General features: G+C 41.4%; 1 protein-coding gene across 4 annotated transcripts in view; it reads left to right on the top strand.

Annotated features, from left to right (window-relative positions):
- Positions 1 to 14812, top strand: part of NAPEPLD (N-acyl phosphatidylethanolamine phospholipase D) — a 43959-nt gene that overhangs the window by 15279 nt on the left and 13868 nt on the right. For all 4 annotated transcript variants that reach the window (XM_029927807.1, XM_029927793.1, XM_029927799.1 and 1 more), the window contains exon 2: positions 3419 to 3725. In XM_029927807.1, coding sequence (XP_029783667.1) covers positions 3432 to 3725 — 294 coding nt within the window. In that variant the 5' untranslated portion in view covers positions 3419 to 3431. The remainder of the gene's footprint in view (positions 1 to 3418; positions 3726 to 14812) is intronic.

Below are 14812 nucleotides of genomic sequence, written 5' to 3' on the forward strand. Positions count from 1 at the left end.
GTCTGGCCCAGCATGACAGACGCCAAAGTTATTTTGACCAGGAAATGGCAGTCTCCAGCCTCTAGATGCAAATCTTGTTTACTGGTTCTCTCTCTGGAGAGTGATAATCCTTGCCTGAGGCAGACAGAAAACTTGGTGGCCCTGACAATCCTACCTACCTGAAATTTTGCTAGGAGCATTAATTTAAATGAAATGTGTCAAACACATAAAAGCGCGCTTTGTGCTTCGCTTCTACTGGGTTTTCTGGGCTGCCTGTTTCCTGCTCACAAGTTTATCTCCCTGGCTCCAGTGTTTGGCCACAGCCTTTCGTTTTTATCCTGCTATGAGTTATCTCCTTTATAAGTTCCTTCAATTTTTCTTTTTCCTCCTTCTTTTAAAGTTTATTTATTTAGAGAGAGAGAGAGAGAGAGAGCAAGCAGGGTAGAGGCAGAGAGAGAGAGAGAAAGGAGAGAAAGACTCCCAAGCAGCCTCCACACTGTTAGCACAGAGCCTGACGTGGGGTTCAATCCTACAAATCGTGAGATCATGACCTGAACTGAAACCAAGAGTCAGATGCTTCACTGACTGAGCCAGCCAGGCGTCCCTCCCTCAGTTTTTCTCCATTGCCTACAGTGTAGACAGACCTCCTAACGTCTCAGGCCAGGCCCCAGATCTAACATCCTTCACGCCTTTACCGTTGCCTCTCACAAGCCTTCTTACTTCTTATGTCCCAGCCACATTGGATGGCTGGATGTTGTCTCAAAACCCTATTTTGGCTTCGCTTTTGTGGTTCTTGAGTCAGAGGGCCCATTTCTCCTTTCTTATCCTCTAATAGTTCAAAACAGTGAGCCAAAATTGGGTGCCTGGTTGGCTAAGTCACTTAAGTTTCTGACTTTGGCTGAGGTCATGATCTCATGGTTTGTGAGTTCAAGCCCTGCTTTGGGCTCTGTGCTGACAGCTCAGAGCTGGAGCCTGCTTCAGGTTCTGCTCCCTCTTCTTCTGTCCCTCCCCTGTTTGTGCTCGGTATCTCAAAAATAAATAAACATTTAAAAAAATAATGAGCCAAAAATGTATTATGTAGTTGGTAGCAGTATTATGTATGTATTTGTGTGTGTGTATATACATGTATGTATAAATACAAATACTTCCATGCACATATCTGATAAGCTGTTTTTCATCACAAAGGGTAGGTAGCGTCAGGTCAGCTCTGCCATCTCTTAGACGTACTACTCTGTCAGGAAATAACTTAAAAGTCTCTCGACTTGGCGTGTTTGCATCTGCTAAATGTAGTGGGGTTCAAGTAGATGGTCTTTGTTCCTGCCCTTTGTACAGTCCTGGGCCTGAACTTAATTATAACAAAGAAGGTGGGGCACTTCTTTGAGAGGAACTGAGATAACTCACCCAGATTCTTTGCTTTCGGATGGAATATGAAGAATTTAGATATATGGCCAGTTAGCAGGATTAGAGAAAAAAGAATTAGCATTTGGTGAGTGGCGGCCCCTTTATATGACTTCATCCTTTGAACCCCCATGAGATAAGTGGGTATTTTACAGGTGACAATATCGAGGACTAGAGGGGTGGTTGTTTGCCCCAGATCTACAGCTGGTGAGGCTCTCCTGGCTGCTGGGCTCGGCTGCAGTCAGCGGCGGCTGAGAACAGTGTGTCTCCTAAAGCTTTTTCAGCTGTGGTTTCTTTTCTTAACACCTGTTATCCTCCAGGCCATAGACTATTTTACTGTTGATGGTTTGGAAAAAAAAGTTTTAGTTCAGTGTACGTATTCATGCTAGCATTTATGTTCTTTCCCTTTCTCTCCTGGACAGTATTTCTGTGTAAACATCATTGTGGCCATAAAAATACTTGGCTTTCTGTTGTGCATATTTTCTTAGGGTTATGAAGGGTATTATGTGTTTGTACTGCATTTAAACTAGACAAAAAGCAAATGTTTGCTTTGTAGAATAGGAAAAAAATTAAATTCATGGCAGATATGTGCATATTTTTTTAAGTTTGTTTATTTTGAGAGAGAGAAAAAGTACGTGAGGGAGGGAGGGACAGAGAGAGGGAGAAAAAGAATACCAAGCAGGCTCCACACTGTCCGCACAGAGCGGGGCTCAGATGCACGAACTGTGACACCATGACCTGAGCCGAAATCAAGAGTTGGATGCCTAACTGACTCAGCTACCCAGATGCCCCAATAAATGCATATTAAAAAAAATTTTTTTTAATGTATGTTTATTTTGAGAGGGACGGAGAGCAGGTGAGCAGAGGAGTGGCAGAGAGAGATGGAGAGAAGATTACAAGCAGGTTCTGCACCATCCGTGCTCCGCCTCACTCACGTGAGATCATGACCCAAGCTGAAATCAAGAGCCGGATGCCTAACCGACTGAGCCCCCCAGGCCCCCCTAAATGCATATTCTTAACATATTATCACTTTTACGTATCTGGAATCCTATATAGTTCAAAGTCAAGGATGTTGCTTCCTTGAGTTAGGGGGGAGTGGTGGTGGTGGTGGGAATAACAAGGTCAGTAGCAACAGCTAGCGTTTGTTGAACTTTTACGACGCATGTGTGTGCGTTACCGTTGTTATATACGTGTTCCATCATGTTTCTAAGGGCTTTGCTTGTATTAGTTTTTTAAACTCTCTCAGTAAACCTCAGAGATGGTGGTATTATTATCTCTGTTTTATAAATGAGGAAATTGAGGCACAGAGAGGGTGGGAAACTTACCTAAGGTCACATAACTAGGATATATATATATATATATATATATATATATATATATATATATATTACACTGTTTTGGCAGTTCTCAATCTGAGTTAATTCAAATTTGTATTGTTAACCACTTAAAGACATTATTGAAATATCTCTCCATTAATGCTATTGTTTCCTGGGCCTCGAATTCAATGTGCTTTTTTAGGGGCATTGGTAACAGATGATCTCCAAAGTAATGAGCAGGCCTAGTGGAGTTTTGTGTAAATCACTGGAATCACTGAATTATACTCAAGGAACTAAGGCAGTCCTTCTCATTATGTATTATTAACAGTAGTATTTTTAAAATTTGGGTATGAAAATACTACACGTTCAGAAAGGTGCTTTAATTCTGTAAGATATCATTGAAATGGAAAATTTCATGTGTTTAAATGCTGGCTGGTGGAGTACATTGTTTTGAATTACAGCAGATATGGAATATCTAAGTGGTTTGGCAAGAAAAGGTAAAGCAAACATTTTTTTTTTCTATTTAGCAGGCAGTAATTCTGGATTCAGAAGTGGCATTTTGCAGGAAGAAAGCTTGAGTTGACAAAGACAATGTTCTTTAAGTCTGAGAAAACTTTTGGCTAAGAAATACTATGGATGCTGTGTAATAAGTCTTATTTTAAGCCTTTATGTTAAAGTCCATATTCCCTACACCCCCCCCCCCCCCCCCCCCTTTTTTTTTTTAGCTCTGAAAAGGACATGGATGAAAATGAAAGCAACCAATCCCTGGTGACAAGCAGCCAGTATCCTAAAGAAGCAGTAAGAAAACGCCAGAATTCAGCCCGGAGTTCTGTAGGAAGTGATTCTTCTAGGTTTTCCAGGAAAAGTTTCAAACTGGATTACAGACTAGAAGAAGATGTAACTAAATCAAAGAAAGGAAAGGATGGCAGATTTGTCAACCCTTGGCCGACCTGGAAAAATCTCTCTATTCCAAATGTTCTCAGATGGCTGATAATGGAGAAGGATCACAGCAGTGTCCCCTGTTCCAAAGAGGTAGCGTTTGGTTTTTCTGGGGGGCTCTTATTAATTTTGCTGTGAATTGTATCATGACACTCTAGTTAGTTAATTGAGCTCCTTTTATATCATAAGTCATAGGGTTAAGTTCTGCGGAGAAAAAGTGAATAAGGTGCCTTCAAGTTCATAATTTAGCAACAGTGCATATTTGAATAACCACTTCTGATCTGGTGGCAGCAAGAGGTAGGAATAGAGTGCTTGAGAAGTACAGGATGAACGGATAAAGAGGATGTACACATACATACATACATAATAGAGTGGAATACTACTCAGCAATGAAAAAGAACGAAACCCTGCCATTTGCAACAACGTGGATGGAACTGGAGGGTATTGTTCTAAGTGAAATAAGTCAGAGAAAAACAGCATATGTGCTCACTCACATGTGGAATTTGAGTAACTTAACAGAAGATCATGGGGGAGGGGAAGAAAAAAGTGACAGAGGATGGAGGCAAACCATAAGAGACTCTTAAATACAGAACATAAACTGGGTTGATGGGGGTGGGGAAGAGGGGAAAATGGGCGATGGGCATTGAGGAGGGCACTTGTTGGGATAAGCACTGGCTGTTGTATGTAAGCGATGAATAATGGGAATCTACTCCCGAAGCTAAGAGCACACTGTATACTCTGTGTTAGCTAATTTGACAATAATAAAGAAGTACAGGGAAGGAAGCAATGGATTCTAGCTAGTGGAGCTGGAGACGGCTTCTCAGAGGAGGCAATTTGATATTTGAGCTGGGCCTAGAAAGATAAAAAGTATTTTGGCAGTGGTTTTCTGGTGGATGATGGCATGAACAAGGTCATGGAGGTGAGGAAGTACATGACATGTACCATAAAGTAGTAACCTGAGGTGTGCTTGCTGAAATTGGTTGGCTTTTCATCCTTGGAGGAGACTGTTGAAGCCGTAAAAGGAATAACCTTTCCAGACGGTAAAAAGTTGGTAATAGGTCACTGACCTTTAAATATATGATATTTACCTAGGAAGAAACTTTTTTTTTTAAGTTTATTTGAGAGAGAGCGAGCGAGCACACATGTTCAGGAGAGGGGCAGAGAGAGGGAGAGATAATCCTAAGCAGACTCTGCTATCAGCACAGAGCCGATGTGGGGCCCAAACTCAAAAACTCTGAGATAATGACCTGAATCGGGGTCAGGAGTCAGAGGCTTAACTGACTGAGCCATCCAGGAGCCCCTTTAGGATGAGACTTACTAAGGTTTGGCATGCCGTTTATTAGATCAGTGTGATTACCTCTGGCAGGGAGTGGGTGGCTCCCAAGTCTAGGAGCCATTTCTTGTCCCCTCCTTTCTCTTTTCTTATTTTCTTGCCTCTCTGTACCACCTGTCTCCTTTGGCTTCTCTTTTATACTGACCTCTGTCCTATCAGGCTCTGGAGGGAGTGGAGGAGGTGGGGGGAGAGAGAGAGGGAGAGAAGGCTTGATCTGTGGTGGGAAAGACGGGGGAGTGGCAGCTGGTGGTGGTGGTAGATCCTTTGTTGTGCCTTTTTTTTTTTTTTTAAGGACATGGGATTTAAAAAAATGACAACACTTTGATGCTAAGGAATATTCACAGTATTAATCGTAGTTAACAGATTGATTAATACGAATAATGCTTTTCTAACACCTTGTTAGAACGAGGCTGGGCATTAGTAGATAAAACCATATTACGTGTTTCAGCTCTGAGGTTGGGAGGAACAAGAGGCCTCCTCCCACTTGATTCTTGCTTCCGGAGAACCCATATGAAGCTTGGAAGGGAGCTGTGAAGAGAGGAGGGGTAGGGCAGGGGGGCTACCTGTTTGCGGGTAAATTTCCTCCTGTTTTTTGAGCCACAGCATCTAAAACTGCAGAGGTAAGCAGTGGTAATTTTAGATTTGTTTCATTTCACATGGGAAGTGAGCGATCGTACAAAGTCAGAAATACATCTGCGTTCTCAGGAACAGGAGAGATTCTAGAAACTGGGTTGAATGAGAACTTGCCAGGCTAGTGCTGTTGAAGCTCTTCATTCCTGGTCCCCTTTGAATGTCTGACAAAAGCTGTAGACCTTATGTGGACATAAACACATTCCCTTTTACTGTAATTTCAGCGAGTTCACGGACCCTCTCAAGCCCTTCCTCATTCATTCACTTAGCCATTCATTTAGTTACTATTTATTTAAAAAATATTTTTAATGTTTATTTTTGAGAGAGACAGAGCATGAGTGGGGGAGGGGCAGAGGGAGACACAGAATCCAAAGCAGGCTCCAGGCCCTGAGCTGTCAGCACAGAGCCCTATGCAGAGCTCGAACCCAGGTACTGTGAGATTATAACCTGAGCCGAAGTTGGGCGCTTAACTGACTGAGCCACCCTGGCGCTCCTCGTTTAGTTAGTATTTATTAAACACCAGCTGTGTGCCAGGCACACAGTTCTAGGTAGTGGAGGGAGACCCTTGAACAAAGTAGAAAGACACCATGGCATTTTTGGACCTTGGGTTTAATGGAAGAGAGAAATAGTAAATAAATGGGTAAAATATGTTATATTAAAATATGACTAGTGCTTTGAAGAATAACAAAGCAGAGAAGGGAATTAGGGTGGAGGTGGGAACTACATTCTTTGATGAAGTGTAAGCTTTCTTTTTTAAGGCAAATTTTTAAAATTGAAGTATGGTTGATATATAATATGAATTTGAGGTGTGTAACACAATGATCTGACAGTTACATACTTTAGTCTTCACCGCGATAACTGTAGTTACCCTCTCTTACAGTACAAAATTATTACAAGGGCCACCTGGTGGTTCAGTTGGTTAAGTGTCCAACTTCAGCTCAGGTCATGATCTTATGGTCTGTGAGTTCAAACCCCTTGTCCGGCTCTGTGCTGACAACTCAGAGCCTGGAGCCTGCTTCAGATTCTGTGTCTCCCTCTCTATCTGCCCTTCCCTGCTCATGCGTGCTCGCTCTGTCTGTCATGCTTTTTCTGTCTGTCTCTTGCTTTCTCAAAAATAAACACAAAAATATTTTCAATTAAAAAATTGTTAATGACTGTATTCACTATGTTGTACTTTTCATTTTTGTGACTTAATTTATTTTATAACTGGAGGTTTGTACCTCTCAGTCCTCATCACTCATTTCACCCAGTACCCTGCACACACCCCCTCTGGCAACTGCCAATCTGTTCTCTGTGTATAGGAGTCTGTTTCTTTTTTAAACACGTGTTGTGTGTTTTAGATTGCATACAGAGGTGAAATCATGTCTTTCTCTGTCCAACTTATTTCACATAACATCGTGCCCTCGAGCTCCATGTTATCACAAATGGCAAGATCTCATTCTTTTTTATGGAGGAGTGACATTCCATGATGTATATATACCCCATCTTCTCTATCCATTCATCCATTTTTTTTTTTATGCCAGAGTTTATTCTTATTTAAAACTGAGAGTCTTTAAAATACCCAAAGCCGGAAGAATTTCCAGGTTTCAGATGGTATCACAGTCAGGTGGTGGCTGCTGGCCCCTCTTTTTCTAAAGCCTCAGAAGGACCCTGGGCAGTTTTCCTTGAAAGTGTTTGTGGTCTGAAAGCTGATGCCTAGTCTGCTTCATACACCAGTCCAGTGAGGAAGAAAAGGGCAGCGCCGGTGCCAGCCGTCGTTACAAGAGAAACGTGTCTTGTTTCCCCCTCGTCTCCACTTAAAGCTAAGAACTAGATCAAATGCATGTTGACTTCTGTTATTTTCAAATGTATATTTAATCCCTTTACATTGCCCAAATTACTAACTTTTACCAACTTTTTAAATATGATGGACTTCTGCATTTTCCATCGCCCCAAACACCTGTTTCAGATCATTGGGTCAATTCAGAATTTAATCAGATCTCTGGAAATTGTTTTTGTTAGACATTGGAGGGACTGAACTTTAATGAAACAAGACTTCAAATTATTTTTTTGGAAGGAGACAGGATAATATATACATAGGGTTATAGTGACTATGCAGTTTATATCATTATAGCATATTGATTTAAGTAATACATATGAAATATTTTAGAAGATGATTAAAATATTAAGTAAAACAGGTCTAAGTAAAATGAAAATTGGCCACTAACAGAGCTAAACAATTGAGTTAACTTGGACCATTTCTGATAAATTTGCCTTTTCTGGCCTTACTAGCAGCATGTCAGTTCACGGGCTTCGTGCGGTTGAGACCCTGTCACTGCTTTGTGCTGTTGGAAGGCCCAGTGACTTTGGTTGTTGTTGATGGTAGTTCCCAGTAGTCCAGGCAGGGGGTGGGGGGAGAGATGGTTGGAGAATCTCAAAGGAGGAGGGAGGCAGAACGTCCTGAGATTCACTAGTTGGAGGAGGCTGTCCTCACCAGTCACTGCGCTAGCCATGAGTAAGGGACAGTCACATTGGAGTGTGAGAGAGACCTGGAACTGAGCACACGCATCCTGGACCGGCACGAAAAGTGGGATACCCGGAGACTAGAAACCGGGCTCTGGTCCGGGATACCTCACTGAGTGTGTGACTTTATTTTTATCACAGTCTCTTAAGGCACTTTTTTTTTTTTTAATCCATAAGGTTAGGATAAAACAGTTTAGGTCACTGGGATTATTTTGAGGTTCACATGACACATGGAAGTATTTTGAAAATATAATACACCCTTTAGATGTAAAATATGGAAGAATAGAGTGGTGCCCTTTGAAAAAATGAAAAACGTGAATTCTGTTTCTGGTATTGTATGCTAACAGGTTGCTTTTTTATCTTTATACATGTATACATGTCTAGAAAAATACATGTATACAGAGTTCCTAAGAATCCATGGTGCTGAAAGGCTTACTAGACAAACACCAGTCCTCTAGCCAGCCCTGTCACCCTCTGGAGGCAACAGCTTACAGACCTTTATGTTGTTTTCTTGGGAATTTATCGTCATCTTTGTCTTCAAACTTAATTGTAGTAAGAACACTTAACACAAGATCTACCCTCTAAAATTTTTTTGGAAAACAGTTTTTTTGAGAGAGCTCAGCGGAGGGACAGAATTTCAAGCAGGCTCTGTACTGTCAGCGTAGAGCCTGATGTGATGCTCAATCCCATGAACTGTGAGATCATGACCTGAACCAAAACCAAGAGAAGATTCTCAACTGACTGAGGCCCCCAGGCACTCCTACCCTCTTAAATTTTTAAGCGTGCAAAACATTGCTGCTGGCTGTAGGCACAGGGTTGTAACAAGCAAGTGTCTCGGGTTTATTCATCCTGCTTAACTGAAACTTTAGGCCTGGCAATAGAAACTGCACACTACCCTCTTGTCCCAGCCCCTGGTACCCAGCATTCCGCTTTTTGACTCTATGAATTTCACTACTTAGATATTAACATGTGGGACCAAGCAGTGTTTCTGTGTTCCTTCATGTTTAGTGTCAGATTTGACTCCCTCTGTACCCCTCCCCGTCTCTCTCCCCCGGGTCTACTTGACCTTGCCCTTTATACACTGCTGTGACTGGATCGCTGTGATGAACTACGTCATGCACCATAGCCATGTCTCCTTGCTTAAGATGCTCTTTCCCCCCAAGGTTAGCGATGCCTCATTTTTCATCTGCTTAACTTTGTATGCACTTATGACCGATCATTTCCCTCCTTCTCATTCCTTCTCAACAGCTTTCCTGAGGAGAGACTGTTGAGCTGGTCTCTAGCAGTGGATTCTCTCTGGGCTGATGTCCCTCCCTTTTCCCTGCAGGCTTCCACTCTGGAGCCTCCTTCACCACCATCCTGGGCCCCACTGCTGCTTCAGTGCTGGCTCTGTCTCCTGCACCCCACTCGTTCCTCTTTCTTGGACACGTTCTCATTTTGGTGGAGCACATTCCCTTTTTTTTTTTTAATGTTTGTTTATTTTTGAGACCGAGAGTGCACGGGCCGGGAAGGGGCAGAGAGGGAGGGAGACAGAGGATTTGAAGCAGGCTCTGTGCTGATAGCAGAAAGCCCCATGCGGGGCTCCACCTGAGAAACCGTGAGATCACCACCTGAGCTGAATGAAGTTGGAGCTTAGCCAGCTGAGCCACCCAGGCACCCCTGGTGGAGCACATTCTTAATCAGCTTCCTGAGAAAAGAGTGCATGGAAAGTAAGGTTTTTCAGAACTTGAATGTCTGAACTATCTTTATTATAATTTTTTTTTGCCATTTTTTAAATTGTAGTTGACACACAATGTTTGTTAGTTCCAGGTATGCAATTCAGTGATTGGACAGCTCCGCATATTAGGCTGTGCTCACCGCAAGTGCAGCTGCCATCTGTCCGTGTACAATGCTGTTACCGTATCACTGACCAGAGCACCTTACCTTGTACCTTTTGTTCCTATGACTTAATCATTCCATAACTGGAAGCCTGAATCTCCCATTTTCCCAACCCTCTCCCCTCTGGAAACCATCAGTTTGTTCTATTTATGGGTCTGTTACTGCTTTTTGTTTGTTTATTCATTTGTTGTTTAGATTCTACCTATAAAGAAATCATGTGATATATGGCTTTCACTTACTTTACTTAACATAATACTCTCTGCGTTTATCATGTTGTTGTAAACGGCAAGATCTCATTCTTTTTTAAGGCTGATTAATTATCCATTATGAATATATATCTATATTCTACATTTTTGTTGCCCATTTATCGACAGACACTTAGATTGCTTCCATTTCTTGGCTATTGTAAATAATGCTGCAGTAAATATAGGGGTGCATGTATATTTACAAATTCATGTTTTCATTTTCTTTGGGTATATACCCAATAGTGGTACTACTGGATTGGATGAGATTTCTATTTTTTTAAGCAGTGTGGAATACACACTGTTTTCCACAGTGGCTGCACCAATTTACATTGCCACCAACAGTGTATGAGAGTTCTCTTTTTTCCAAATCTTTGCCAATATTTGTTATTTTTCCTTTCCTTTCCCTTCCCTCTACAGTGTGGGGCTCGAACCCACAACCTAGAGATCAAGAGTCACATACTCCTCCGACTGAGCCAGCCAGGTGCTTCTTGTTATTTCTTGTCTTTTTCATTTTAGCCATTCTCACAGGTGTGAGGTGATTTGATTTGCATTTCCCTGATTAGTGATGTTGAGCATCTTTTCATGTGTCTTCTGGCATCTGTATGTCTTTGGAAAATGTCTATTCAGTTTTTCTGCCCATTTTTTAACTGGATTATTTGCTTTCTTGGTATTGAGCTGTATTATATATTTTGGATATTAACACTTTATCAGATACATCATTTGCAAATACCTTTTCCCATTCAATAGGTTGCCTTTTCATTTTGATGATGGTTTCCTTGACTATGCAAAACTTTTTATTTTGGTTTAGTCCCAGTAGTTTATTTTTACTTTTCTTACCCTTGCCTGAGGAGACACATTTAGAAAAATGTTGCTAAGACATATGTCCAAGAGATTACTGCCTATGTTTTCTTCTGGGAGTTTTAGGATTTCAGGTCTCCCATTTAGGTTTTAACTCCATTTTGAATTTATTTTTGTGTCTGGCAGAAGAAAGTGGTCCAGTTTTTCTTTTGCATGTACCTGTCCAGTTTTCCCAGCACCATTTGTTGAAGAGACCTTCTTTTCCCCGTTGTATATTCTTGTCTCCTTTGTCATACATTAATTGATTGTATAAGTGTGGGTTTATTTCTCGCCTCTACTATTCGGTTCTCTTGTTCTGTGTGTCTGTTTTAATGCCAGTGCTGTGCTGTTTTGAGTGCTACAGCTTTGTAGTATATCTTGAAAGCTGTTCCCAACTGTGCTGTCAAGGTGGAGGGCAAATGCAAATCGGGGTGCTCACTAGCCCCTTGGACCCAGAATGTTCCGGTATTCACCCACCATTTGGCGAGAGTAGTGAGGGACTGACTCCTTTAAGTTCTAGTTGGCCTTTCCAACCTGTTTTTTTTTTTTTTTCTTCCCTGTGTCCCATGCTCCCATCCTTCAGTGCCATCCATCCCTCCCACCGCAGTTCACAGTGGCCGGGTGGGAGTTCACTTCATGATATATCTCCCGCTCTGTCTCTGTGTGGTCCCTCTTTCATTGTACAGGAGCTGTTGGGTCAGCCCTCAGTTCTTGGGGAGGAATTGTTCTAAAAATAGGTGTGGATTTCAGATGGCCCGGAGGAGGTAACCATTCTTGGACCAGAGCGTGTTTTGTTCCATTCTTACTGGTAGTGTGGGTATTGAATTTTGTAAGGAAACCTTTTTCTCTCAGAATTTCAAAGTATTACCTCCATGATGTTCTTTTGAGTATTGCTGTAGAGACGTTCAGAGCCATTCTTGAACCTTTGTATGCCCTGTATTTCCCCTGTAGAAACTTTGAAGATCATCTCTATTCTGAAATTTCCAAGTTGTGTTTTATTTATGGATCATGCTTGATGCCTCATGGGCCCCTTCAGATGTCAAAGTTTGTTTCTTTCAGCTCTATTAATTAGGGTTTGGATCACCTAGATCAGTCTTCTGTAGTTTTCTTTGTACTTTTCCTGTTTTTCATCTTTTTTTTTTTTTTAACATTCTGACATTTCCTGACAATAATTTGTTTCACTTTTAAATACTTCAGTATGTGTTTCACAGTTTTAAGAGGTGGGTGAAAATGCCAAAATATGAAGTTCTTTAAAAAAAGAAAGAAAAATACCTTAAGATCTTAACTAGGCATAGAAATAGGACTGTGTCAAAAGATAGCAAAATGTTAACAGTGGATATAATCTCTGCAGACTGATGTATGAATGTTTACTCTTCTTTATATTTTACTGGATTTTCCAAACATTTTATGAAGGGTATTTTCTTGTATAATCAAGGAGAAGTTTAAAAATAGTAAGCCATTCTGATGGATTTAGTACTCCTAATATGCATAGCATGGCAAAAATATAAAACTTCACCATTCATAATTAATGGGAGGTATTTTGGTAACCTCCCTCTCTGTTCAGTGTTAACATGATAGCATTAAATGTCAAAAATGTGAAAAAACAGTTTTTACTTAAAATCGGAATTGCAAAGCATAGCTGTGAGTTTCCTCAGCAAAAATATACTTTAACTTGGAAGAAAAGGCTTAACTGAAGTTTTTCAATGTGATTTAAAAAAAAAAAGAAAACCTGATTGTAGCAGATTTGCATCAAATCTCTCATGTGCACATATATTCTTAAAGTAATTATATTAATAAGAAGATGGGTTTTATTGTTTTACAGTTAATGAGTAAAAGCTATGCCATGGAAGAAGTTCCAGTTTAATGAAAAGATAGGGTCTGTAGAGCCTGGAAGACCTCCATTCCACGCCTGAGTGAGCCTGCACGTGCTTGCTGCGCGCCCTGGGCCGCTTTCTTAGTGACCCCTCGCCTTAGTCTGGGTACCTGTAAAATGGAAGCGACATCTCCTTCATAGAAATAGACGACACAGCCCATTATGGCAAAGACTAGTGGTTCAGTGGATGTTAGGATTTTTCCCTTTCCCAAAGAAAAGTAAATATTAACTAGTGTCCTGGTTAATCATGGGCCTAGGGATTTCCCCATTTGCAGCTTAAAAACGTTTTTTTAATGTTTATTTTTGAGAGAGAGGGAGGGGCAGAGAGAGAGGGAGACAGAATCTGAAGCAGGCTCCAGGCTTTGAGCCTTCAGCACACAGCTCAACCCGGGGCTCGAACACATAAACCACGAGATCATGACCTGAGTTGAAGTTGGATGCTCAACCAACTGAGCCACCCAGGCGCCCCTCCATCTGTAGCTTTAAACAAAGGAAGACCAGCCAGGAACAGTCCTGATCTAATAAAGAAAATGCCAAGTGAGTACTTGGCTTCTTCAAATAAGAATTTCCCTACCCCTGTCTACCTGCTTTTGTTTTTTTAAACTTTAATAAAATCTTATAAAAATAAATAAAGTAATCTCTATACACAACATAGGGCTCAAACTTAAAACCCTGAAATTGGTAGTCACATGCCCTACAAACTGAGCCAACCAAGTGCCCCTCTACCTGCTTTTTCAAACTCTGATGATCGGGGGTGGGGGTGGGTGGGGGGGGTGCCTGGCTGTCTCATACCAGTCAGTAGAACATGTGACTCTTGATCTCAGGGTTATGAGTTCAAGCCCCATGTTGGGTGTGGAGCCTGCTTTAAAAAAAAATGGAAAAAACACAAACTCTTATCAGGATAAAAAGGATAAAATTATTTTTTCCTTTTTTGAATCTCAGTTGTAGATTGTTATGGGATAGTAGTGCTAGAGATCAGATTCTTTAAGATGCTTTTTTGTGATGGGCTTAGAAACCATATGGCGTGTGGGGAAAAAAACGTGATATGATTGCTGAATTCAGAGATCTTGTCAGTACTTTGCCTTTTTTTTTTTTAAACAGCTTTGTTGAGCTGGAATGCATGTACTCTACAGCTGACCTGTTTTAAATGTACAGTTCAGTGGTTTTCAGTACATTCGGAGTTGTGCAACTGTTCATTCCCACATCTAATTCATTTTCATTACCCCAAAAAGAAACCTCATGTCCTTAGTCATCAGCCCCCAGTTCTCTTGCCCTCCTGCATCCCCTGGAAATTGCACATCTATCTTTTGTCTCTACGGACTTGCCTATTGTGGACATTTCATATAAGTAGGATCATATAGTCTGTGGTCCTTGGTGATTGGCTTGTTTGGAGAGCCAGGTGAGGCGGCCAGAGCCGTGCTAAAGGTTTAGTCAACAACAGATTCTGGGAGATCATAAACTTCAAATGGCTTTTCTTTTTTTTTTTTTTTTTAAACATTTATGTATTTTTGAGAGACAGAGCGAGAGATCATGAGCGGGGCGGGGCAGAGAGAAGACAGAGAGTCAGAAGCAGGATCCAGGCTCTGAGCTGTCAGCACAGAGCCCAACACAGGGCTCAAACCCACGAACTGTGAGATCATGACCTGAGCCGAAGTTGGACGCTCAACAGACTAAGCCACCCAGGTGCCCCTCAAATGGCTTTTAAAACTTAGAGCAAAGTGCCTGAGTGGCTCAGTTGGTTAAGCACCTGACTTTGGCTCAGCTCATGATCTTGTGGTTCGGCAGTCTCCCTCTCTCTCTGGCCCTCACCTGCTTGTGTGTGCTCATGCTTGCTCTCTTTCTCTCTCCAAAAAAAAGCATAAAATTTTTTTTAATTTATTAA

The sequence above is a fragment of the Suricata suricatta genome, chromosome 2, assembly GCF_006229205.1.
Source record: "Suricata suricatta isolate VVHF042 chromosome 2, meerkat_22Aug2017_6uvM2_HiC, whole genome shotgun sequence".
NCBI classification, from domain to species: Eukaryota; Metazoa; Chordata; class Mammalia; order Carnivora; family Herpestidae; genus Suricata; species Suricata suricatta.